We start from the raw sequence: 27,892 nt of genomic DNA, 5'->3' as shown, positions 1-27,892 counted from the left end.
GCGGCATGCTTTTACCGAGAAAGGGTTAAAACTGCCCGCAGTGCGCCATAATACGGTATCCCAGCGCTGCCCCATTGATTTCAATGGTGAGCAGTGGTGGAGGAGCGGTAAACACATCGCTCCTTCACCGCTCCAGAGAAGCTGCTGGCAGGACTTTTCCTGACGTCCTGCCAGCGCACCGCTCTGGTGTGAAAGCCCTCAGGCTTTCACACTGGAAACAATGGAGCAGCTGTTTGAGGGCCGATTGCAGGCACTATTTTTAACGCTATAGCGCCTGCAAAACGCCCTGGGTGTGAAAGGGGTCTTAGTGTTTAAGCATGACACTGTGAAGATTCCTGTTATACCATCTCATCTTAGTAAACTGGTACACAATACTGGTTTTGGAGTGAACGAAGATAAAATGGCAGCTCAGGTTGGAGCCGCTGTACTAATCCGATGTTAGTACAGAAATCTCCCCTCATGTACTGTTGTGTTCTGACACCCCCCCCCCCCCCCCCCCCCCCCCAGAAGAACACTCTGGTTAGCTGAACGGGAGCTGGGCTTGACCTTTCGACAAAAGCCAGCTGAACAGCCAGCTTCTGTCGGACCGGCTGCCGTACACATGGGCCGAATGTCAGTTGGTTTCTTTTGAAATTGGCCGATGCCGCCCGACATTCGGCCCATGTGTACTAGACTTAAAGCCTTTTTTTTTTTTCGTTCAACACAGTGGTCTTTACTAAAAAAAACTGACCGCTTAGGTCGGACCCGCTGTACTAACAATCCGATGTTGGTACAGCGATCTTCTCTGCTATTCTATTGTGTTCTGACAAGGGGGACAACCCCCCCTGCCAGAACACTCCAGTCAGCGCTCTCAGCCATTGGCTGAGAGCGCTGATCAGGAGCAGGTCGGCAGACTCTTTTCGGTCAGGCCCCTTCGACAGATGCCGTCCGGTTTCTTTTGAATTTGGCCCATGTGTATGAGGCTTAAGTGTCCGTGAGTCTTTTAACTACCACTGTTTAGTGCCATCGTTTTTGTTTTTTGAGGGGATTTTCACTTTATAGAAATTTACATTTACATCTGACTATTCAACTGTTCAGTCTATTTGGCCATCCAGTTACATAGATAAAATGGTGTTTATAGAGCACCACTGTGTCTGATTGACTCCATCTTTATATCAACTTACATCAGGTTGCATTGCTGTCAAAATAAATCTCTGTTCCCAGTCCCAATAATAGTTGAGAAAGTGCATCCCACATGGATGATTCAGTAGACTATGAACGATTTCTTGTTTAAAGCGGAATTTATTTTTTACAATGTTGCTAATAGTGCTGGATATGGTACTTTTTAAAAAAAAATACTACTAGCTTAAGAGGGAGGTGTTTAGGCAGTTGTAGGGCTTGTTTACAGCACAATTTACATATTCAGTGTGGTGTTCCACATGTGTGGTTTCATGCATTTGTCATATGTTTGTGGTGCGTTCGCAGTCATTTTTTTGTCTTTTTTTGAATTAATTTATTTGTTATGGAATTGCATTACCATGCATTTGCAATGCCCTCATGTGCATTTTGTGCATTCTGGTGCAAAACAGTGCAGCATGCTGTACTTTTTAGAAATGCACATAAAAGAACTGCAATGGTGTAAACTAGGCACATAGAGATATATATTTTTTTGCAGATGCTTTCATACTGCATTTAGAAATGCATTTGACTGCATATGGTATAAATGGGCCCTTAAGGAAAAGGGGTGCACATAGAGGAGCTCAGTACTTGTAATGTTGCTCTTTCATAGTCCATTGACCAGGCAAATGACACACAAAGCTGCAGATTTGCAGTAATTTGCGGTATGTGATTCAGGAAATTAAGTCCAACCAGATTGGTTGAACAGAATCACAAATATTTTGGCAGGTACACTATTCAGATAGGTATTTCAGCTATTTTAACTATGCATTTGGTCATTTGGCTCTTTCCACTTTTTATTCTGCCCTTTCCTTGCAATACAAGAGCAGCTAATTTGCTGAGCTGTACCTGACATATCTGTGTCTGTGCCCTCCTTCCTCCACTGTATTAAACCAACGTAATACGACAGAGTGAAAGGTTTGCATAAATAGATTGGATCCTTTTTAGCAGGTTTAGAACTTCTTGGCTATAATACGCAAAGAAGAAGCAGCGTTTACACAAACAAAAAAATGTAACTTCACCTTTTTTAAGCAACAGTCACGGGGCCACTGTAAAATGTGTATTTCATCATAGAGATCATTGTTTAAAGGAGAAGTTTAGGGTTATAAGGAAAGCAAGCATACATACTCGCCTCCATGCTGCAGCTGTCCCCCACCGACTCTGAGCCCCAAAACTGACTGCTGATTGCTAAGTTCTCAGTCCACTGTGAGCAGCGAGAGGTGACTGTCGGTGTTCTCTGCTTTTCCCCTCCAGCGCTCACTGGAACACCGGCTGGAGAGGGGGCAAGAGCAGCTGGCTCAGGCTCTCGTCAACATGCTTAGAGGCTGAGCCAGCTACCAATCAGGCATCAGAGTGGATCCTGACAAAATGGTCAGAGGATCCAGAGCCTGGAGCAGCCTCGGGGCATCAGCCGACACCAGGCTTTAGCCCTCTGTCAGCCGATTCTGTATTACAGGCGTGCCCTCCTGTGACCCACAAGAGAGGTATGACCAAAAAGCTTTGACCATATTTCTCTTTTATTAATAAATAATGTCCTGCTATTTTACCACTTTGGTACAAATGGTGCTCAGCATGATTAATACATGGACATGTAATTGTGTCCGATGAATACAAACTGTACACCAAATCACTCAAATATTAATGCTAGGGTGCAAATCGTACGTCCATCTGATTTAGGCTAGGTTCACATTGATGTGGCTTTGCAAGACGCGTTTTGTGCAGGCACAGCAGCCTATTCATTTGAATGGGCTGCTGTGCATCCTGAAACACAGAGAAAAGGTCTCTGCACCATTTCTGGAATAGCAGCCCGCATAGGAACTGCAAGTGGGTGCGATTTGCAGTGCGTGCAGTATGCCATTAGGATTAATAACACCCGCACTCATCCTGCACATTTTTCCGTGCAGGTGGTTTGCGGCTGCGGGAACAAGTGTGGACCCACAGTGAGAACCACCCACACAGATGTAAACCTAGCCTTGGTGAGAGCTGAACGGAGAGTTCTCTGCAGGCAGACTTGTAACAGTTTATTCAATCTGCGCTATAGTACACAAATAGACGAAGCTGGGCCATTGTAGCCTGACAGCTGCCATCTGATTGGATGCAGTCACTGTTCAGCTGAATTTTGTCGAGTGGGAAAGGCTGCCCAGTGAGCAAATTTTGGCCAGTTTAAAGTCACAACAACTCTATTCTAAGGGACTTTTCGCTGTTAAAGTCTCACATTTATATACCCGTGCAAATAGTGCCTCAGCATTTTAGCTGGAATGTGCTTGTGTGTTGGAACATGTAGTGTCCCACAATACCTATTCATTTCAATGTCACTTCTTTTCTTCTTGGAGGTTTTAAGAAAGGATTCAGTAAGGGTATTTGCATTTTTGATGGTCAAGAAACATGGCCATTAATAACCACAAAAATATGTGTGTGTGTGTGTGTGTGTGTGTATATGTAAATATGTGTATGTGTGTATGTATGTATGTGTATATATATATATTATATACACAGTATCTCACAAAAGTCAGTACACCCCTCACATTTTTGTAAATATTTTATTACATCTTTTCATATGACAACACTGAAGAAATTATACTTTGCTACAATATAGTGAGTGTAGTGAGTATACAGCTTGTATAACAGTGTAAATTTGCTGTCCCCTCAAAATAACTAAATACACAGCCATTAATGTCTAAACTGCTTGCAACAAAAGTGAGTACACCCCTAAATGAAAATGTCCAAATTGGTCCCAAAGTGTCAATATTTTGTGTGGCCACCATTATTTTCCAGCACTGCCTTAACCCTCTTAGGCATAGAGTTCACCAGAGCTTCACAGGTTGCCACTGGAGTCCTTTTCCACTCCTCCATGACGAAATCACGGAGCTGGTGGATGTTAGAGACCTTGCGCTCCTCCACCTTCCGTTTGAGGATGCCCCACCAATGCTCAATAGGGTTTAGGTCCAGAGACATGCTTGGCCGATCCATCGCCCTTTTCCCTCAGCTTCTTTAGCAAGGCATTGTTCATCTTGGAGGTGTGTTGAAATACTGCTCTGCGGCCCAGTCTCCGAAGGAAGGGGATCATGCTCTGCTTCAGTATGTCACAGTACATGTTGACATTCATGGTTCCCTCAATGAACTGTAGCTCCCCAGTGTCAGCAGCACTCATGCAGCCCCAGACCATGACACTCCCACCACCATGCTTGACTGTAGGCAAGACACACTTGTCTTTGTACTCCTCATCTGGTTGCCGCAACACATGCTTGACACCATCTGAACCAAATAAGTTTATCTTGGTCTCATGAGACCACAGGACTTGGTTCCAGTAATCCATGTCCTTAGTCTGCTTGACTTCAGCAAATGGTTTGTGGGCTTTCTTGTGTATCATCTTTAGAAGAGGCTTCCTTCTGGGACGACAGCCACGCAGACAAATTTGTTGCAGTGTGCGGCGTATGGTCTGAGCACTGACAGGCTGACCCTCTACCCCTTTAACCTCTGCAGCAATGCTGGCAGAACTCATACGTCTATTTCCCAAAGACAACGTCTGGATATGACGCTGAGCATGTGCACTCAACTTCTTTGGTCGACCATGGCAAGGCCTGTTCTGAGTGGAACCTGTTCAGTTAAACCACTGTATGGTCTTGGCCATTGTGCTGCAGTTCAGTTTCAGGGTCTTGGCAAATTTCCTTATAGCCTAGGCCAGTGATGGTGAACCTTGGCACCCCAGATGTTTTGGAACTACATTTCCCATGATGCTCAACTACACTGCAGAGTGCATGAGCATCATGGGAAATGTAGTTCCAAAACATCTGGCGTGCCAAGGTTCACCATCACTGGCCTAGGCCATCTTTATGTAGAGCAACAATTCTTTTTTTTTTTAGATCCTCAGAGAGTTCTTTTCCATGGGGTGCCATGTTAAACTTCCAGTGGCCAGTATGCAGTGGCGTCGGGAGGGGGGCTAAGGGGGGCTGGAGCCTCAGGTGGGCCCCCAAAAAGCCCCAGGTCTCGGGCATTTACAAATCTATTATTAGCCCCGAGCAGGGACCGATCTGATTCGGAGCGCGGTTGAGTGACATAGCGCTGCAGGCTTCAGAAGGCCGGAATTTACAATGCCGCCGTGTCACTATGAGAAGATCCCCACTCAGCGCTCGGGTGGGTGGCTCTCCTGTCTCTGGCTGCCTGCTGTCTCCTGGGATGGGCGCACCACACACTACGGCTGAGCTGCAGGAGAAGCTGTAGGTCACGGTCACCTGAAGTCTGACATCAGGTAGGTAAGTGTGGGTCTGGGTCAGTGTAATGGTCAGTGTATGCTGTCAGGTAGATCAGTGTAATGGTCAGTGTGTGTCAGGTAGGTCAGTGTAAGTCAGGCAGCAACCAGCAGGTGAGCTTATGCCCCCCCCGGCCCTCTGCCAGTATAAGAGAGTGAGAGCTATAATGCCAAATTAACACACCTGCTCCCAATTCACACCTACGACCTTGTAACACTAAAGAGTCACATGACACCGGGGAGGGAAATGGCTAATTGGGCCCAATTTGGACATTTTCACTTGGGGGGGGGGGGGGACTCACTTTTGTTGCCAGTGGTTTAGACATTATTGGCTGTGTGTTGAGTTATTTTGAGGGGACAACAAATTTACACTGTTACACAAGCTGTACACTCACTACTTTACATTGTAGCAAAGTGTTTTTTTTCAGTGTTGTCAAAGAAAAAGATAGAATAAAATATTTACAAACATGTGAGGGGTGTACACACTTTTGTGAGATACTGTGTGTGTGTGTGTGTGTGTGTGTGTGTATATATATATATATATATATATATATATATATATATATATATATATATATATATATATATACACACAGGTGCATCTCATAAAACTAGTATATCATCATAAAGTTCATTTATTTCAGTAGTTCAATTTAAAAAGTGAAACTCCTATATTTTATATAGATGCTTTACACACAGAGTGATATATATTTCAAGCATTTCTTTCTCTTTATTTTGATGATTTTGGCTTACAGCAGTGAAAATCCAAAATTCATTAAAACCATAAAATTAGATTATTACATAAGACCGATTAAAAAAAAAAGATTTTTAATACAGAAATGTTGGCTTACTGAAAAGTATGTCCTATACTTATCATCACTGACTGTGGAAACCCCACACTGGACCTCGCACAACTTGTATTCTGTGCCTCTCCACTCTTCTTCCAGACCCTGGGACCTTGATTTCCAAATGAAATGCAACATTTTCCACAGTCAGTGATGATTTAGGAAGCCAGGTCATCTGCTGGTGTTGGTCCTCTGTGTTTTATCAAGTCCAAAGTCAGCTCAACCCTCTACCCAGAAATTCTAGAGCACTCCATGATTCCCTCTGCTGACCAGCTTTATGGTGATGCTGATTTATTTTTCCAGCAGGACTTGCCACCTGCCCACACTGCCAAAAGTACCAATACCAGGTTTAATGATCATGGTATCACTGTGCTTGATTGGCCAGCAAACTCGCCTGACCTAAACCCCATAGAGAATCTGTGGAGTATTGACAAGAGGAAGATGAGAGACACCAGACCCAACAATGCAGACAAGCTGAAGGCCGCTATCAAAGCACCCTGGGCTTCCATAACACCTCAGCAGTGCCGCAGGCTGATCGCCGCACTGATGCAGTAATTCATGCAAAAGGAGCCCCGACCAAGTATTGAGTTCATACTATACTGTACATGGGCATACTTTTTCAGTAAGCCACCATTTCTGTATTGAAAATGCTTTTTTTCTGTTTTATTGGTCTTATGTAATATTCTAATTTTCTGAGATACTGAATATTGTGTTTTCACTAGCTGTAAGCCATAATCCTCAAAATTAAAAGAAAGAAATGCTTGAAATATATCACTCTGTGTGTATTGTATCTATATAAAATATATGTTTCACTTTTTAAATTGAATTACTGAAATTAATTAACTTTTTGATGATATTCTAATTCTGAGACGCACCTAAGTAAATATAAATGTATATTTATATACTGAAAATGAGAGTTTTTAAAAAATATTTATATTTTGATATACAATTGTTTTGTATTCGACTTTTTCATTAATATCATCAATTGAAATTATTATAAATTTATTGTTGGCCATTATTGGCACCTTTTAGTGCAAGAAAAGCTCAAGAAAAATGCAGTCTGCAGTCTCTAACCATCTCTTGTATCATGTTCACAGTCTCTAACCATCTCTTGTATCAGCTCCCCAGTCTCTAACCATCTCTTGTATTAGGTCCCCAGTCTCTTACTTAAACTTAAACACACTGCTAATAGTATTGGCAAAATTTCCATTCGGTACACCTCTAGCAGGCATGATACAAGAGATCAATGCAGCCTCACCAGTATCTATCGAATGCAGCTTCACCAGTGCCTGTCAGATGCAGCCTACCAGTCAGATGCAGCAGCCTGCCTGTGCCCATCTGATGCAGCAGCCTGCCTGTGCCCATCTGATGCAGCAGCCTGCCTGTGCCCATCTGATGCAGCAGCCTGCCTGTGCCCATCTGATGCAGCAGCCTGCCTGTGCCCATCTGATGCAGCAGCCTGCCTGTGCCCATCTGATGCAGCAGCCTGCCTGTGCCCATCTGATGCAGCAGCCTGCCTGTGGCCATCTGATGCAGCAGCTTGCCTGTGGCCATCTGATGCAGCAGCCTGCCTGTGGCCATCTGATGCAGCAGCCTGCCTGTGCCCATCATGCAGCCTCACCAGTGCCTGTGCCCATCAGATGCAGCCTGCCTGTGCCCTTTAGATGCTGCAGCCTGCCTGTGTGCATCATGCAGCCTCACCAGTGCCTTTGTCCATCAGATGCAGCCTGCCTGTGTCCGGATCAGAGCGGCAATCTCCGTGGGATTTGAATTGCCCAGGCCGCAGTAACAATGTCCCGCCTCCTGTGATCATGTCACACTGATTCAATGTCTCGCCATTGGATCAGTGTGCCGTCTATCACAGAAGGCGAGACATTGTTACTATGGCCCGGACAATTCAGCTCCCTGATGCAGGGAGATCGTTGCTAGACAAGCAATTCGTTTTCGTTCGAATGTATTTTCGTTATCATTTTAACAAACGATAACGAAAGCACAGAATACGAAAACCGAAAGATCCAACATAAACAAATGCTTTATTTTCGTTTTTGTTGCGACAACAGTTCGATATAGATTCGACATGACGCTGACAATAACAATCTGTGTCTATTGAACCTGTGGTCAAATGTGCCTAACCTTAACTCTATTAGTCCAAGATTATTCTACATAGAGAGAAAAGATTCGACATGGAGAGAAAAGATCGCTGCTGGAATTGGGTGGATGAAGTAAAATAAAAATGATGATGAATGTTATTGGCTGATTGTAACCAAAGAGGAGGGGCAGTAAAATAGCTAGAACTAAGTACACACGTACAGCCAACTTACTTTCACTTACGATTTGCTAGCAGAGAGAGACACACACACTGAATCATTTCAGAAGACAGTCAATCCTAGCTGGTCCGTTTGTCAGAGAACCTGAATTATTTAGCAATTAAGCATAAGCACAGCAGCAGAACAATAGTGAAGCAAACTACAGTTCAACTTAACTTTATCATAATAATCTGCTGCTAATGTGTTAGTGTTGTGAACTTGATAGTGATACTAGTGTTGCTAGTGTTATGATAGCTTCAGAGGCTGCCCGTGTTGTGTGTGTGGGGGGGGGGGATTTATTATTATAGATTCTATATTATAATGCCATATCAATATCTGACACAACGTCGGATGCCGCGCCGGCCATTGCACTTGGAGATTGAGAAACAAATGTGAAAGTTGACTGTTGGTGTAGGGTAGACCATTCAACATGAACGACGAAAATTCGACAAAGCAATGAAAAACATACAAACGTCGAATCTTTGGCTTATGGTGTCTGTCGAAAGTTCTAAGAAGATTCGACGGAGCAGTTAAACTGTACGACGCTGCAATTGTACATTTCCGGTCAAATGCATCCGCCCATAGGCTATAGAAAAATTCTAATGCTGGTTGACTAGTAAAATAATTCATAAATATAATTATTACTAGTCATACAACATTAGAATTCTACTACAGCTACCTTGTAGGCGGAAAATTCGACTGGAAACATACACATACAGTTTAGCTGCTCTGTCGAATCTTCTTTGAACATTCCACAGACACCATAAGCCTCAATATATCATTTTGTGACATTCTTGGGCAAATCGGTCAAAATATTAGGTTGATGTTTTTGGAAATTTTGACAACTTCACTAAAAGTTTGTCATGCTATTATTCTAGAGGTCTTCCTGTTAAGTAATTTTGCTCAGTAAGCTGCCGTTTTCTCATCTTCAGTAGCAGGCACCATACCAGGCAGTGCCCTCCCACAATCACCCTCCTAACCATAGCACAGCAGCATGAAACAATGGCTTTAAAAGTCGGTATTTGCATATTCTTTGGCACACCGTCCCCCATCACATGACTCCAACTTGAGTCAGAAGCAGGGAGTTTGCCTGATCGCCCCATATCAGGGTTTTTTTTTTTGTTCAGGTCTGTTTACTAAGCAAAAGCAGGCAAAGCAGCACTATACATAACATAAGAAAACGCAATATGGGAACACTGCAAATAATTACAAATATCTGAATGTGCCCATAATAGAAAAGAATTTGAGAAGCCTGCCATTTGCTGAGCAACCTTTTGCTGAATGTTGCCTGCCATTGTCAGTAAAAGGAGAAACCAAAAATTCTCTGTGTTTACTGGTCAGCTTAATGGTCACTATTCTTTTTACCAGTCCTCTGTCCAGATTAATTCTTAAAATGCTTACATTTTTATCCACAAATGCTTTTTAAAGCTGAACTCCGGATTGAAATGTAAAAGTGTTCTTCTAAATTCAGTTTTCTTTGCAGCAGTAAGTGCTTTTTTTTCATTCACCGCCGCAGGCATTGAAAAAATCGCTGTCTGATCTTCTCCTTTCCAGGGCTCAATTTCCCCAACTTCCTGTTAATATGACAGGTGGCTGCTGTCTCCCTCCCCGGATGGACGAGTCGCAGCCCCTCTGTAGTCTTTGTATATGAGCAGCATTGTAAGTAATTACAACACTGCTCACTGCAGGGGGGATCTCCGGCTGCTCAGACTTGAGGCCTGTCCTTCCCACCAAGACGGCACAATATAATTGACAGGCAAGAGACTTCCAGTCTGTCTCGCCAACCATAACAGTTTACCTTGACTGACAGGCCAGAAGACTCCCAGTGTGTCCCACCCATTCATGCCTGCCTGAATTAGTTTGCAGGATATGTAAATGAGCTCCTAAGAACATTGTCAGCGAACGAATATAACATTGGCGCATCAGTGGTCCCTCCTCCCAGCCCCTGGGCATACTTGCACTTTACTAGAAAAAACAATGTCACAGACAATTAAAATGTCACTTTCAGCAAAAATAGGTATAGAGGGAAAAAATTGCTCATTTTTGATATCCCTGGGGAAGGGAAGCAACGGGGAAAAATTTTAAATAGCTTGGAGATTAATTTTAAATCTTTTACATAAACCATCCTTAATATGTATGTAAAGCTAGCAATGAGCTTCTCTCATTTGCCCCCTTTTCCAATGTTAAAAATATGATTGCGTTTTTTTTTTTTTATCAGTTCAATAGTATGCAAAAAATACTAGCTATCTTGTGTCCTTTGCTCACTTCTTGTGCTATCTCAAGCAGAGTCTGTTGATCCCCTGTTGATCTGAGCAGAGTAGGCGGATGACACATCCGTGTCCGCTCAGTTTGCTGCAGAGCAGACATGGACTGAGCCGGCTCTGCTCTATGGGCAGCTGGGTGAAAACAGACTCTCCTGTTTGTTTATTCCCGACTGCCCACTGATCCACCTAGAAGTAGGAGGACAGACCCCCTTCTTTTAACGGATTGGAGGTAGGCGGGTGTAAACAAATAAAAGTCCATTTAGACCTGCCAGTCCATAGGGGAAAATGGACCATCTGATCAGGTCTGCATGAAAATATGAGATCATAACAGGGTCTTAGGAGTGGAGTGCATTTCTGACAAATTTATTTTTCTATACTTGCATGGTCTTTAAAGGGGTAAAACATGGGTAAGGGTGCATGTATTGCAGAGATGTACTACAGATTTTTTTTTTTTTTTATGCTGACATACACTTTACTAAACAAAAAAAGTTGGCTAAGTGGCAGCATGAATGAACCGTGCCTGGCAGGCACTATTTTTTTTTTTCCACTCAGCGGGTAAACTAAAAAAGACTGATGGCTCCGGTTTAGACCCGCTGTACAACAATCCAATGTTAGTACAGCGATTTCACCTGCTGTTCTATTGTGTTCTCCCCCCCACCTCCCGACAGAACACTCCGGTCAGTGCTCTCAGCCATTGGCTAAGAGCGCTGATCAGGAGTGGGTTAGCTGCTGATTTTCTGGATGTTGGTCTGATAGAAGGCGACCGGCTTCTGCAGGCCGGCTGCCATACAAACGGGCCAAATGTCAGCTGTTTTGTATTGAACCGGCCGATGTCGCCCGACATTCGACCCATGTGTACTAGGCTTTACCCAGCTCTGGAGGAGCAGAGCGGTGAGCAGTGAATGAGAACTGAGGTCATTGGATCACTCCGTTTTCGATCTTAGAGCCGACGTGGGCCAGCTGCATCTTCACAATGATGCTGCAACATAGAGGTCAGTATGAATGTTTTTTTCTATTCTGTTTTTAATACCCCAAACTTCTCCTTTAAAGTAGAGCTAAAGGTGAAACTTTTTCTTTTTGGATAGTATAAGGGAGGGTTATAACCCTTGACAGTTTTTTATTGTTGCCATCTGTGAGATTTCCCTTCACTTCCTGTCCAATAGCCAAAACAGGAAGTGAAGGACTAATATCCCCATTGGAGGATTTCCCTTCTCTTCCTATTCTGGTGACAACTCAAATTTTGGAATTTTCTGTCACTCTCAGGGCTGGTTCACACCACAACAACATACTGCAGATACATTCTGAATGTGTTTCTGCATGCGTGTTTTTTATGCGTTCCAGTGCATCAAAAATGCATTCCAGATGCTTTTTTTTCTCTCTTCCATTTTTTTTCCCACTGTACTGGGGTTCGGTGCATTTTTGATGCATTCCGGTGCATTTTTTATGTGTATTACTGCGTTTCAGTGTAGTCCGGTGCAGGAAAAAATAAAGCATGCTTTTTTTTTTTTTTCTGGAATTGACTGTACTGGTGTGAACTACACCATTGGAAACCATATAACCTGCTTTTCATGTGTTTTTGATGCAGAAAAAAAAATGGACTGGACTACATGTGGTGTGAACTGGCCCTCAGTGGTAATGATAAACTGGACAATAGGAGAGGGCAGATCTCTCTAATTGTGGAACCGACAGCAATAAAGATCTGACAGGAGGACAGAACAGCTGCACTCTTTTTAAATTGTTACAGCGGGTGTGGGGAGAAGATCCCTTGCCCGCTGTCACAGCAGGGAATCGGAGGAGTGCATGCAGGTGCTCTTTGGTAACTTGTTACACCCTAAATACGGGAGTAACCTCTTACCAACGGTGAACTTATCCTTTTTAAAGATTTTTTTTTTTTTTTTTTTTTTTTTTAGGTTTCTTTTTTACTTATGTATACCTAAGCAGAAGCTTTTAAGATTGAAGTTTTCCTGAGGTGATGTGTAAAAGTAGCCAGCTGGATGGCTTTATATTACATACAATAATGTAGAATATACATGGTTAGAAAGTTATGGCTGAAGCAGTCTAACTGTGTGAAACCAATTCATCATCTGATGCTTTCGTTGTCTGTCTTTATTCTGGAACACTTACAGCTTTGGGTGTGTTTTTATAGATATGAAATCAAGAACAAAACAAAGTTCTCTAGATGCCGAGGTGTGTGCTATATGGAAATGTCAGACAAAATTCTTTGCCAGTTTTTCATTCTATACATAGTTTAAGGCATAGCATACGTTTTCCCCTTAAAACACATTTTATAATTTTTTTTTCAGAGACCATTTCCAAATAACTTCTGTGGAACCTTCTGTAATCTTGATGAATGGACTGTTTAATACATTATTGATAATGTAATACCAATAGGGAGTGTGGAGACCGAAGACTCCCTGGTTGTCCTTTCTGGTCCCAGGTCTAAATTTAAGCCTGGTACACACTGAGGTTTTTTTTCCGTTATACCTAGCAGAAAAAAAAAAGAAACGGTCAGCTCTGGTTGTAGCCGCTGTACTACGGTAACTATGCAAAGTTAGTATAGAGATCTCCCCCTCTGAGCTGTTGTGTTCTGACGGGTACGGCCTCCCCGCCAGAACACTCCCATCAGCGCTCTCTGCCATTGGCTGAGAGTGCTGATCAGGAGTCGGTCGGCTGCTGGTTTTCCAGCATGCTTGACCGACATACACACGAGCCGAATGTCTACCGTTTTTTTTTTAACCAGCCGATGTCTTTCGACATTCTCCCCATGTGTACCAGGCTTTACTTTATATAATCTGAAAGCGTAGATCAGCAGCAGTGCCAGGGTACAAATTGCTGAATCTTTGCCGCAGGGAAAGTATTCTGCTGTTTATGGGCAGCTCTGCATAAAATAGGCTTTCTTCTGTGCTGTCTAAAAACAGCTGAAATAGAGTTACATGTTAGAGCATTGGACAGGACAGGTTCACACATGTGCAGTGACCAGTCACCACGAGGGCACATAGGAAACAATAGTCAGTCATAATCTGTCTGTTTCAAATTCAGCAGATAACTGTTCACAGAATAAATAGATGACCCATGAAATCGGGTCCAAAAACCTGATTAAAAGAATATTTTGTCAGGCGTAAAATGAATTAGTTGTGTCCCTGCTTGTTTTATATTTTATACATACAATTTTTTATCATTACAAGAGCAGCTCGGTTTTATTGCTTTGCAATCACATGGTCCCATGATCTTGTGTGCCATATGGAGGTACATCTGTGCTCGTACTCGAGTTTTGTTGCTAATATATGTTGTGTAGATGATATTTTGTACAGAGTGTCTTTTTTTTATTGTGTATAAAGAATTACATATGACAGTTGTCTGACAAAAGCTGAGTGTTGATTCCTTTTTGTGAAAATATGGGGCTAATCACAGTGGTGTAGTGGTTACCACTTTCACCTAGCAGCAAAAAGGGTTGCTGGTTCGAATCCCGACCACGACACCATCTGCCTGGAGTTTGCATGTTCTCCCTGTGCCTGCGTGGGTTTCCTCCGGGTACTCCGGTTTCCTCCCACACTCTAAAGACTTGCTGGTAAGTTAATTGGATCCTGTCTAAATTGGCCCTAATATATGTATGAATGTGAGTTAGGGACCTTAGGGTGTAAGCTCCTTGAGGTTAGGGACTGTAGGGAGGGTAGGGAGGGTGTGAATGTACAATGTATATGAAAAGTGCTGCGTAAATTGACAGCCCTATATAAGTACCTGAACTAAATAAAATAAAATAAATAATAATTGATAAGTCTGAGCACACTCCCTCCTCATCTTTTTCTCTTCTAAGGCCTCATTCACACAGGCGTAGTACAGTGTACACCCATGCGAGGGCTGTGTTTGCATCCCTGTGCTGGCAATTCTATTCATATCCATTGGGATGCAGTGACTGCACAGACGCAGCCACTACTCCCAATATAACATGTGCACGGTGCTCATAGAACACCTGTGCATTCCCATGTGGGCAAACACGGCCCTCACATGGGTGTACACTGTAGTACGGTCATGTGAACGAAGCCTAACTTTTCTTTGCTCTTGTCTCCTTTCCTCTTTTTCCTTTTATTGCATCATCTCATCTTTCAGGCTCCATTGACACTTTGGCAATCACGGGTTTTGGTGCATTTATTCTTTAATGGCACCCAAAATGAAATGTGATTCTGCCGCGATTGTCTAGTAACAGGATTGTGCTGAATCATGGCAAAACGCTCCTTTTAAAAATCATGTGAAACTTTCTCAAAAACGAGCAGGCGCTTCTTTTTGGGTGACAAACACGCGTAGCAAAAGATGTTCGCGATTTCAAACAAAACTTGTAAAATCGGGCACAACGCTAAGTTTGGCCAATATTGTTTTGGGGTCAGTGATCTGCCTGTAAATGTCTAGACTTAAAGCGTAGCTCCTGCCCCCCACCAAAAAATTTAACGTCAGCAACTACAAATACTGTGGCTGCTGACTTTTAAGATTAGAACACTTACCTGTCCAGGGATCCCGCGATGTCAGCACCCCAGCCAGGTTTTCATCGGCTCTTGGGTGCTGCCGCCGCCATTCCTTGTAAGGGAAACTGGCAGTGAAGCCTTGCAGCTCCACAGCCGGGTCCCTTACTGCGCATGCGCGGAGCGAGCTGCGCTTTCTGAATGGCGTGGCGGCAGGAGGAGGGGGGGCGAACTTCCGGGGGACCTTGCCCGCAGCAAGGTGTCCTGGAGGTGGGGATGGGTACCTGTCAAAAACAGATACCTGCTCCCACCCCTCGAAAGGTGCCAAATGTGGCAGCAGTGGGGGAGGAAGCAAACAAGTGAAGCTTCCATTTTATGGGTGGAGTTCCACTTTAAGTTTTGTCAGCCAAAATCCTGAACGATGTTGGTTAAATTGGAGAGACCCCAATGATGACATGTTATTGTATAATTCTTGTATCTGGTCCTTTTTCTGCTTTATACCCCTTTATAACCCCTGAGAAGAGTCCAGTGGTCTGCTACTATCACATTTTAGTGAACAGCTTGGTCTGTGTATAAATGGGGAGAAACTTGTAAATGTGGAATATAAGTAGGTAAGTAATACTGTATTAAACATAAAGTTCTAATCTCTCCCCATTCTATCTACAAATATAACAGAACGTTTTGGTGATAGATACTTTAAATATCATTAGTGTTTGTTGCTCATATGCAGCTAGAAACATTAAATACGTTTTTTTGATGCTGGTCCTTTAAGCGCCTTTTATGATATAATAGTTCTGAGAATTCTTACAAGCTGTTCTTTCTTTTTCCTTATTATGGCTTTTTTTTTATCTTTACAGATGGTGCACACATTGGCCAGTAATGGAGCAAACTCAATCTGGGAGCACTCCCTTCTAGACCCAGCACAGGTTCAGAGCGGTCGCCGTAAAGCCAACCCACAAGACAAGCTTCAGTGCGTATTTTTATATTTTTCCTAACTTGCATCACTGACAAATTGGTGTCTGCATTTTCTTCAATTCTGTCCAGACACTTAATTTTGACTTTCTATAGATAATTCCGTTAGTATGTGTTCTGTTTCTCTAGTGCTTGTAGCATAAGTCTGTGCAGGATATACTGTATACAATACTGGGCATGTTCTGCTAGTTTTGCTTTACTGTTACAATGCATCGCAAAGCAGATGCGCAACGCACACCCGTGTGCACATTATATGTATAGGGCTCTAAGTGAATTACCATATTTATCGGCGTATAACACGCACCCCAAGTTTAGGAGGGAATTTTAAGGAAAAAAACTTTTAGGAGGGAAGTTTAAATGCCATCAATGCAGCCTTATCTGTGACCACCTGCCGCCTTGTCAGTGTCAGTGTAGCCTTGTCAGTGTCCGTGTAGCCTTGTCCATCATTGCAGCCTTGTCAGTGTCCATCTGCAGCCTTCCCCCATGTCATTTACTTGTCAGTACAATTTTAAAAATGGCGCCGCCGCTCTCGGCGACTTCTGCCGCTCTCGGCCGTCTTCGGGGGCTTTCGGCCGCTCTTGGTGGCTTTCGGCGGCTCACACGGGACTGCGAGAGCCGCTGAAAGCCATCGAGAGGCTCACAATCGGTGGGGGATCGGCGTATAACACGCACCCATGATTTTCCCCTGATTTTAAGGGGAAAAAAGTGCGCGTTATACGCCGACAAATGCGGTATGTGTCACCATTGAAAGCAGCAGAAACAATTGCCGTTTTAAATGTGTTGTATGGTTTTCCTGATGCATCTGTGCACCAAAAACTGTCCTAATAGTAATGAATTCCCTCTGAGGGTTATGGGTGGAGAAAATGAAGAGCTACATGCTGCCAATCACCCAGTTGTATGCTTTACAGCAGCCTTTTTTAACCAGGGTGCCTTGAGGTCTCTTCAGGTGTGCCTTGGCAAAATGCCTAAAAATCACCCAAAAATTGTATACAGCCTGGCGGGTGGATGAAGCCTGCCTTTCAGTTACACAAAATCACAGATTTTCAATTTTCACCATTATGACCTTCTAGCTGCCCACCTCCTAATGACCCGCGACATCAGTTGATGAGGATGTCAGTCGCCTGCATTGCATCCTTGTTTGACCCTCCCTTTCCTCTCCCTATCAGCTTTGGGGTCACATTGGCTAAGTAATGGAGAAAAACCGAGGGAGAAGACAAACAATGAAATACTAGGCAGTACCAGTTTGCAAAAGTGTGTTTGCTTTGGAAGAATAAATCATCTCTAATGTTGGGTGTTCTACGTGTGTGGATATTGCTGCATTTGTTGGAATAGTTTTTACATTTTAGAATGGGGTGCCTCAAGACTCTCCATAAGTTTAAAGAGGAACTGCAGTCTGCTCACATAATTTGTAATAAAAGCATCTTTGCCGTTCTGAAGCTTCCCTCCAACCACTTATTGCATATTATTTTGTATATACTGTGATTCTGTACTTGCCAAATATTCTACAGAAGTCTCCCTCCACTGGGTCTGGATGCAACCATTTTAACTGTGGGCAGCTGAAGCTTCTGCCTGTTCACTTCCTGGATTTACGCAGAGACACACCTCCAGCTCTGCAGCTCTCATTGGCCCTCTTCCTAGCAAATGCTCACTAGAGTGAGTGAGAGAGCTGTGCATAATGTCATAAGCCTAGGCTTTTTACCAGACAAGAGACAGGAAATGGGCTGTATGTACAGCTTTGAACAAGGCTTGTGCCGAAACGCGTCTGCTTGTCCTTTTTATACTTGTCATGATACAATAAAGACCACGGATGATGTATCCAATGTGCCGGCTTTTCTTCAGTTATCTTCAAGTTTGCCTGTTTGGATGTATGAAGGACATCCTGAGCCTCAGAGCACCTGGATTTTGGGTGTGCCGAAGTTACCAATTATCTGCTATCCGGATATCGTAGTTCAGAGCGGTGTTACTTTGTGTTGTCTCTTTTACCACAAAGCCTGACAGTAATAAATCTAGGGGGCTTTACCCCATGTCTATCATGGTGTTAAGACATTTTTGTGCCTTTCACTATTTATTAAACCGCTACATTCCTAAAACCATCTTTGAACGTATCACTAATAATTTATGATGAAGCGAAGGAATGAGAAATTTGCTGTTTTTGAGTTCCTACCTGACTAATCACCGTTTATTAAACAGATCACTAAGGAGTGTTATCACAGCTTATCACTGGCCTTTTACCATTTATTAACTTGTGACATACAGTTTAATAACTGGGTAAATGTCATCATAAAATATACAATGCATTCATCTGACTTTTTCGTTTTTTATTAAAATTTCCAAGAATTTTATCCTTTTGGAAATAAAAGAAAAAAAAACAAAAAACATTCATCTGCTTTAAACACGTTATCTCTAGCCAAAATATGCAAGCTTGAAATTGCAACTTTTTTCTTGCTCATACTATCCCTTTGGGCCTACACTGTAATCCTCAATGCCCGATAATGCCCTCTGCTGGGCAAATAGGTACTGGGCTCTTCATATGTTTTATATGAACAAAAAAAGGATTTTAGGCATTTTAGATGTGCATGTTTTTAGTTTATATCTCGTTGCACTTAATGATAATTTGCCACTGTCAATAACATGCTAAAATTCAGTTTTTGGGGGTGTTTTTTTTCATCATATCATTTAAAGTGGTTCTAAACTCAGTATTTTTATTTTTTATTTTTACCTTAATGCATTCTAATTTCGATCCAGCACTGTTCATTGAGAGCAGCAGCTCTCTCCGTTCTCTCCCTCATCATTGAACATAGAGGCCCATTGACTCCTGCTGCTGTCAATCTCGGCCTGTGAGGAGCGAGTGGGGGGGGGGGTGGAGCCGAGCCGGCTGTGTGTGTAAATGGACACACACACAACCCGGCTCTGTATTGAACCTGCACAAGTGCCCACATAGCAAGCAGCTTGCTATGGGGGCACTCGGAGGAGGAGCTAGGAGCACTGGCAGGGGACCCCAGAAGAGGAGAATTGGGGCTGCTCTGTGCAAAACCTTTACATAGAGCAGATAAGTATGACATGATTGCTATTCTAAAAAATAAAAAAAAGTACTCACTTTAACCACTTACGGACTGCCCGCTGTCGTTATACATCGGTACTTTGAAGAGGAATATCGTTGTTATGGCAGCAGCTAGCTACCATAACCCCAGTATCCTCTTCTTCAGCGGGCGGTCCGCTTCAAGATAAAAGTGGTCTCTGCAGCAGATTCGGTGCAAGATCACTTTTATTGGCGCTCCGGTGCCCTCCGCTGCTTACCGGAGCCGGCGCATCCTCTCCCTAGCCTGACATGGAGACGAGTGAGGGGAAGATGGCCCACCCATCTCCATATCATTGCAGGGCGGAAGCGATGTCAAAACGTCACTTCTGCCCATAACTCTTAAAGGGCCATTTTTTTTTGTTGTTCAATGACCACATTTTTTATTTTTTTTATTGCATTTTAGTGTAAATATGAAATCTGAGTTTTTTTTTTTTTTTTTACCCCAGATCTCATATTTAAGAGGACCTGCCATGCTTTTTTTCTATTACAAAGGATCTTTACATTCCTTGTAATAGGAATAAAAGTGACACCATTTTTTCTAAAAGAACAGTGTAAAAATAAAAGGTAAAATAAATAAGAAAAAAAAAAGTTTTTTAAATGCTCCCTGTCCCGCCGAGCTTGCGTGCAGAAGTGAACGCATACATGAGTAGCGCCACATATGAAAACTGTGTTCAAACCACACATGTGAGGTATCACCGCGATCGGTAGAGGGAGAGCAATAATTCTAGCCCTAGACCTCCTTTGTAACTCAAAACATGCAACCTGTAGAATTTTTTTTTAATTCAAAAAAGTGTACTTTTTGTCAAAAAAAAGTGCGCTTGTAAGACCGCTGCGCAAATACGGTGTGACAAAGTATTGCAATGACTGCCAGTTTATTCTCTAGGGTGTTAGAAAAAAATATATATAAGGTTTGGGGGTTCTAAGTAATTTTCTAGCAAAAAAACTGTTTTTAAATTATAAACAACAAATCTCAGAAAGAGGCTCGCTCCTTAAGTGGTTAAGATAGCCAGTGTTAGTTGTATTCTCCTATACCACAATATAATAATGAGGGGTTAGACGAGTTATTGCAAACTCTCAATCTGTCTAAACTATCGGAAGCTGATGCTGCATCATTAGACGAACCTATTTCTGTGCTTGAAGTAGAGGCTGCCATATTAGCGTTCCCCCCTAAGAAGGCGCCGGGTCCGGATGGATTCCCCGCAGACTTCTATAAATCATATTTATCTCAAGTGGCCCCTAGGCTGACAAAACTTTTTGCTTTTTGTTGGGAACAGTGTACTTTGCCGGCGTCCATGATGGAGGCATATATGGTGCTCCTTCTGAAGCCGGAAAAGGATCCTTTGGAATGTTCCTCATACCGCCCCATAGCACTTTTAAATATGGATCTGAAAATTCTTGCCAAAGTGTTAGCAATGCGAGTAGCAAGGGTTCTCCCCACGGTGGTTGATATTGACCAGACAGGTTTTATGCCTGGCATGTCAACTGACACAAATTTAAAAAGACTTTTTACTCATATCCAAATGGAAGCACCTGAGTTCCCGGAGAGGGTCGTTGTCTCCATAGACATCGAGAAAGCTTTTGATACCGTAGATTGGGGGTATATGCATAAAGTGCTGGGAACTTTAGGGTTTGGCCCTGTGTTTTGTCGCTGGATAACAATGCTGTACAGTGAACCCAGGACCGCAATAAGGTTGGGGTTGTCAATCTCTGATTTCTTTGGTATTAGTAGGGGCACTAGGCAGGGGTGTCCCCTCTCTCCATTTCTGTTTGCAATGATGATGGAACCAATTGCCAGGGCACTAAGGAAATCTAGTGAAGTAGGGGGCATACAAGTGGGGACAATTCAGGAATGTGTGGCGCTGTACGCAGACGACTTGCTCCTGTTCCTCCGAGATCCGGGATCTTCACTGAGAGCTGCACTTAGGATTCTAGATAGTTTTGCCACCTATTCTGGGTTGAGGGTGAACTGGGGCAAGTCTTCTATATTGCCGCTTGGTCCTGGGGCACAGGCAGCGAGGGATAATTCTCTCCCGCTGCGCTGGGTTTCCACAATCACATATTTAGGGGTTAAAATCACAGCTAGCATTTATGAATATGTGAAGTTGAACCTTCTCCCCCTAGTGACTAGGTTAAAACAAAAGGTCCAATTATGGCAAAAACTACCGCTATCTCTTATGGGAAGGGTGAGCCTATTAAAAATGAAATTCTTATCCGTCATCTTGTATTTTTTGCGCCATTCCCCCACCTGGGTACCGAAATCCTTTTACTCCACCCTCGATGGAATAATAGGATCTTTTATATGGCATCCACAGGCACCAAGAATTAGCTTAAAGACCCTTCAAGAGCCATGGGGACAGGGAGGGTTGGCTCTTCCAGACTGGCAAAAATATTATTTGGCCGGCCAAATGGTTTTTGCCAGCCGTTGGCTGCTGGCCGATAATGGAGACTCTGCTAATGTTCTGGAAGCAGCGTATATTGGATCGTATGAAAGCCTGAGCTTAACCCTATACAGAGGCCCGAAGGCAGGCCTGCCTATTACGGTCTCTATGAAAGCCACTATTAGAGCCTGGGAGGTTGCTACTAGTTATGTGGGAGTTACGCCATCAGCGCCACTATGGTTTAATCCAAATCTTTCGCATTTCTGCTCCATTCCAGATCCCACTGTGTGGTCAGGTAGGGGCATAAAAAAACTAGAGGATATTGTTAGAGAGGGGGATCTCCTTACCTTTGACCAACTTAAGACAAGACACGATCTTCCAAACTCTGTTTTTTTTCGGTACCTGCAGCTGCGCCATGCTTTTGGGGTGCAGTTCGGGGACCGAAGGGTAGAATACTCTCCTTCACCCCTGGAACTTATGTTAAAGGATGATGATTTATCCAAACCGTTATCAACAATATATAAATCCCTGTTTAAAAAAACACCGATTGGGGTGGTTAAGTGTAAGGAACGTTGGGAGAGAGAGGTTCCAGAACTACAAGGGGAGGATTGGGATGATATGTGGGATCACCCATTTAAAAATCTAGTCTCAGCACGGGACAGACTAATTCAATTCAAATTTCTCCATCGCATCTACTTAACTTCAGCCAGGCTGTCGCGGATTTTTCCGTCCTCAGGTGGACGGTGTTGGAGATGTATACTTTCCCCAGCGGATGCAAAGCACATTTTTTGGGATTGCCCGAAAATAAGTAATTTCTGGAGGGAGGTCACAGATTGCCTGACAGAGGTGCTTCATACCCTGATACCCCTGACTGCCAGGGTGTGTCTAATTGGTTTGGTGGAGGAGGTGGTGCCTTCCTTGGCGCACCGCTCTCTACTAAACATAGGTTTATTCTATGGTAAAAAAGCTATTTTGCTAAAATGGAAAAAGTCAGCGGCACCCACACTTTCTTTCTGGAAGGCTTTGGTTAATTCGGTTATACCCTTGTATAAGGCTACATATAGAATAAGAGGTTGTCCAAAAAAGTTCACCAAAGTATGGCAACCATGGTTTGATACAAACGCAACAGTGGGCTAATAAAATAAACACATTTGTGGGCTGGTAAATTGATGTCTTAGAATGGGAATGGTAGGGGTGGAGGATGACGTTGTTGTATAGAAGCTATCTATGTCTTCTGTAATATCTTGATATACAAAAAGGATGAAGATACTGCTATGCTTTCAGAGGACAGAGTGAAACCATATATACACTGTATAACTGCATTTTCTATACAGCATTGCAATATCCGTGACAGCTGGTCGGGTGGGGATGGGATGGGGGAAGGTTTAGGGTATAGTTGGTTATGTTAGGTTTCTAGTGTACAGCCCTGCGTGGCACACTCGAAGATGGGTATGTTGCCCATCGGGTTTTTTTGGATGGTAAGTTGTATTGTTTTTCTTTTATGCAAAATCAATAAAAAGAATTAAAAAAAAAAAAAAGATAGCCAGTGTTTTTAGGAACAAATCTGCAGAGCTTTGGACTGTCCTATGTTTTGAGCAGGGAGCAGGTATATGTAAAAGAATGCTGAGGATTCCTTCTTTTTTGTTACAATGCAACTTCAGGGAGAGTGACTGTCTCTCCTTCCATGCTGATCATTAGGGAAGTTCTGAGCTATAGAAATGATTTTTGCAGAATTGAATATACTGGTTTGGTTCAGCCTGGTGTGAAGAGCAACAAAAACAGCATGTTTAAATTTTTATTTTATTTTTTATCTTGAGGGTGTATTTATTCCTTATTCTGCATCCACAGTATTTTTTTTATTTTGTTGTTTATATAGAAATTAAGAAGAGAGAGATTGGAAAAATTGCATGGTCACAATAGGTTAGCAAGAGGATGTGGGGTCACGCGAAATATCAAATGCTCAACAAATAGATGAAAAAAAAAGAATTGATGTAAGACGTTAAGTTGACAACAGATCTTTTTTCCTTGCAGCCCTACGAAGTCAGAGTTTATCCGTGCCAAGTATCAAATGCTTGCATTTGTGCACAAGCTACCCTGCCGTGATGATGACGGAGTGACTGCCAAAGACCTTAGCAAGGTAATATATCCTAAAGTGAAGTCATCAAACACTAACATTCTAATCTTGATATAAAGAGGGTAATATGATTGCAAGTTACTAGAATAATAATAGAAAAGCCAACTGCTTAGCGATCTTGTGTTTTTGTGTACAAGCATCACTGAAAGTGGCAATTGGTAAGTATACTTATCCCAAACCTAATCATCTAGCTGTTATGGTAGCCTGCTGTTGTTTGACTGGGCATGTTTGTATGAGAGGGTGGATGTTGGTACAGAGGACAAGGCATTACCATCATACATGCTAAACATACTGAAACCTTTATTTGAAGACTGCAGCTGCAATGTCCTTCTCTTATTCGCTTTTATAATGTTGCCACAAAATGACAGTTCCACTTTAACTTTATAGCAATTATGTTCTTTGAACTACTGGCAAATATGTTATATGTATCTGTCTTTGGTTTGAGAGAAGACAATTTGGTGGCAGTAGGGCTTTTTTTCAGTGGGAACATGGGGGGAACGCAATTCTGGCACCTCCAGCACTGAATGTATGTAATGGCAAGGGGTGCTGGGTTGTGCTAGTGTCTATTGGTGCTGGCTGCAGGGGGATCTATTGTTGCTGGAGGGGATCTATTTTTGAGGGAGGGGGTATTGTTTGCTGGGTATCTCCATTGTTGCTGCTGAGTAATCTTTTGTCTCTGGAAGGAATCTATTTGCCGGGGGGGTCTATTGTTGCTGGGGAGGTATATTTTTGCTGACGTGGTATCTATTGTTGCTGGGGTGGGTCACTTGTTGCTTGGGGGGATCTACTGTTACGGGAGCTGGAGCGTCTATTGATTCTGTCTGTGGGGATATCTGGTGTTGCTGCTGGGGGATCTATTGTTGCTGCGGGGGTATTTCATTGCGAGTGCTCCATTGTTGCTGGGGGATCTATTGTTGCTGGCTGCAGGGGCTTTATTTTACTGTGTTTCTTGCTATCATTAACAAATTCCATACAAATCTTAGTACCACAAATGTTACTTGGTTCTGTATTCGCTAAAAGGGGCAGTACTGGGAGATAGGCAGGGGGTGGAACCAAGGAATGGTGTTCAGGGGTAGGTGGGGGTGAAGACCAGGGGTAACAACTCCAAAAGTGAGAGCTCCTGCACCTATTTTCTGAGAAAAAAAGCCCTGGGTGGCAGTATTTTTTCTTCTAAAATACAAAAATCCCAAGACATTTATAACCTCAATTTGCATGCATTGATTATATTCCATCTTGTGTCTTTCCCTGGATTGTTGCGTCCTTCTGGCCTTTCCTACTTTTCAGATTACAGCGGACCTTCAGTCATTTTTTCATCTTTCCTTCTATTAAATCTTCTGCCTTTGTTGTTTTAACTTTTGGATAGTAAAACACATTTTATTTCTGCCAGTAAACACCTTATACAGCCCACTTTCTGTTTCTTGTCTGGTAAAACTCCTTACTTATGACATCATGCACAGCTCTCTCTCTCACTCTTGTGAGAGTTTGCCAGGAAGGGGGAGGGTGAGTCATAAGAGGGCCAATGAGAGCTGCAGAGCTGGAGGTGTTCCTCTGTGTGTCTGTGTAAATCCAGAAAGTGAACAGGCAGAAGCTTCAGCTGCCCACAGTTAAAATGGCTGCAGCCAGACTTGGGGGAGGGAGATTTCTGCAGCATATTTGGCAAGTACAGAATCACAGTATATATAAAATAATATGCAAAGTGGTTGGAGGGAAGCTTCAGAATGGCAAAGATGTTTTTATTACAAATTATTTGAGCAGACTGCAGTTCTTCTTTAAGATGGCTGCCTGGGTAGATGACATATCTTATATATACAGTACTTGTTCCCTGCTAGACCAACTGTTCTCTTCTACCCCTTCTAACCCGAGGATTGCCTTAGTATACCATTAACAAGATTGGATGTGATAGCTACACAGGGCATGCGGAGACCCAGCGGCTGAAAGACTATTTACATGACTCTTCTAGTCACACATGTACTGGTGTACTGTGGAAAGCAGTCACCCCACTATGCTAGCAGTACAGTTCTAAGTGTTCACCATTTGCCCAGTAAAATTGCACAAACTGCAGCAAGAATGGGGACCCAGCTGGACTGCAGTGGCAGGAATGATGATCCTGTTAAAGTGTTTGTTAACCTAAAAAAAAAAAAGGACCCTGTTCCCTTAAAGCATGTTATACAGAACAGTGCTTGTGTTGTGTTATTTGGCCCCCGTATCATCTAAAAAATCTGGCTGATCCGGCCTGGCTATACCCTCCCCCCTGTAAACTGACCACAGTATATCATGACTGCTGAGCCCTGACACCGTGGCAGTATATGTGCCTCCGTCAGCCGCAGCTCTCCTCTCTGCTTTCCTGTGTCCTCCTCCCGTCTCTGTCCACTCCATGATCCTCCCCTCCTGCTGCAATCAAATCTATACTATGATCATGCCATCCCCTCTTATATAACGCTTTGTGTGCTTGTGCTGTATAAAAAAAGATGCTGATTATACCATATATCGGTGCGGCTTTTGGCGCTCACGTGACTCCTTTGACCTCTCTCCTCCCCCCGGCTGACATCGGCGGCAGTGCTTGGCCCCACCCACTATAGCTGTCAGCCAGAGAGAGCCGAGGAGTCACGTGAGCCACTCTGATATACGGTATAATCTGTATTTGTTTTTTTTTTTACAGCACAGGGGCACATAGCGTTGTATAACAGAGGGGATGGCATGATCATATTATAGTGGGTTAATAACCACTTATACCCTTTTATTATACAATAAAATACGTTGGAGACATCAGCCACATGATGTCGGGGTGCCTATAATGGCTGTGCAGAAATTTGATCTTGTATATACATATACAGAACAGGGTATGCGCAGTGTAGCTTATAGCAAACGTGCAAACAGTGAATGACCTTTTGTTGTTTAGTCCTATTGACTCTACTAGAACAGTAGTTGCAGAATCATGGCATATGTGGAATTAAATTATGAAGGCTAAGGGTAATTTTGCTATGAGGGATATATGTATATTAAATTGAATGCACATGGAAAGTAGATATTTTTTAGGAAACTTTGTAGAGGCTCATTTTATTATTTGCAGAGGGTGATTATGTGGGCAGGTTCTTTTAGAGAGGGCTTAAATTAAGAACCTATCCTGTTTTCTTTATTACATGCTTCTAAGCTTTTTCATGCTGTTCTCAGTAATTTCACCTTTTTGTTTGCGTCACCCGTAGGTACTGGTAGGTTTAATTGTGGTAATTTGCTAGACTTTTCACCCCCTGTAGGTAACAGCAATACACCCTACTGTTTAATATGGCTTTTTATTGTTAAAAGTCTATTTAGGTGGCAAAATATAGCAGAGTTGGTTTAGAAAACCTGGAGAAAATGAAAATTGAGCAAGCTTAAGATATCACTAACTTCATTTAAAGGCATTGTTTGTTTATTTTTTTGGTTTGATAGTTTTGTGATATGCAATTACATAAGGCATTTTAAAGAGGAGCTCCAGCAGAAAAAAATTAAAAGTCAGCAGCTGCAAATACTGTAGCTGCTAACTTAATAGTAGGACACTTACATGACCAGGAATCCAGCAGTGTCTTCACCCGAACTCATTTTTAAATCAACTATCAGGTGCTGCCGCTATCTCCACTACGGGGAACCGGCAGTGAAGCCTTGCAGCTTCACAGCCGGTTCCCAACTGCGCATACGTGAAGCGCGCTGTGCTCTGTGAATGGGCCGGCTGTGGGGGGAGGGAGGAAGGGGGGGTCAAACTTCTGGCTGAGTCTGCTGTGGTGAACTCACCCGAAAGTGGGAGGGGGTACCTGTCAAAACCAGGTACCCACTCCCCCCAAAAGCTGCCAAATATGGGTGGAGCACCACTTTAAGATACCCAAGCTTCCATGTTACCTGAAATGTATATAGAATGATGGCATTCCTACCTTGCAGCACTGGGCTTTTTGGTTCAAATCCCAATCAGAACACTACCTGAATGGAGTTTGCATGTGCTTTTGGGCACACTGGTTTCCTCCCACATGCCAAAGACATGCTAGTAGGTTGATTAGATTCTGTCTAAATTGGCCCTAATTTGTG

At 43.0% G+C, this 27,892-nt stretch overlaps 1 protein-coding gene across 3 annotated transcripts in view; it reads left to right on the top strand.

Annotated features, from left to right (window-relative positions):
- GIT1 (GIT ArfGAP 1) overlaps window positions 1-27,892 on the top strand; it is a 249,322-nt gene that overhangs the window by 112,118 nt on the left and 109,312 nt on the right. For all 3 annotated transcript variants that reach the window (XM_073616833.1, XM_073616835.1, XM_073616834.1), the window contains exons 3-4: window positions 16,131-16,243; window positions 23,734-23,839. In XM_073616833.1, the coding sequence (XP_073472934.1) occupies window positions 16,131-16,243; window positions 23,734-23,839 (219 nt within the window). The remainder of the gene's footprint in view (window positions 1-16,130; window positions 16,244-23,733; window positions 23,840-27,892) is intronic.

Source organism: Aquarana catesbeiana, linkage group LG02 (assembly GCF_042186555.1).
Source record: "Aquarana catesbeiana isolate 2022-GZ linkage group LG02, ASM4218655v1, whole genome shotgun sequence".
Taxonomy (NCBI): Eukaryota; Metazoa; Chordata; class Amphibia; order Anura; family Ranidae; genus Aquarana; species Aquarana catesbeiana.
Note: the sequence above shows the minus strand (reverse complement) of the source record. Positions and strands in the feature narration are given on the sequence as shown.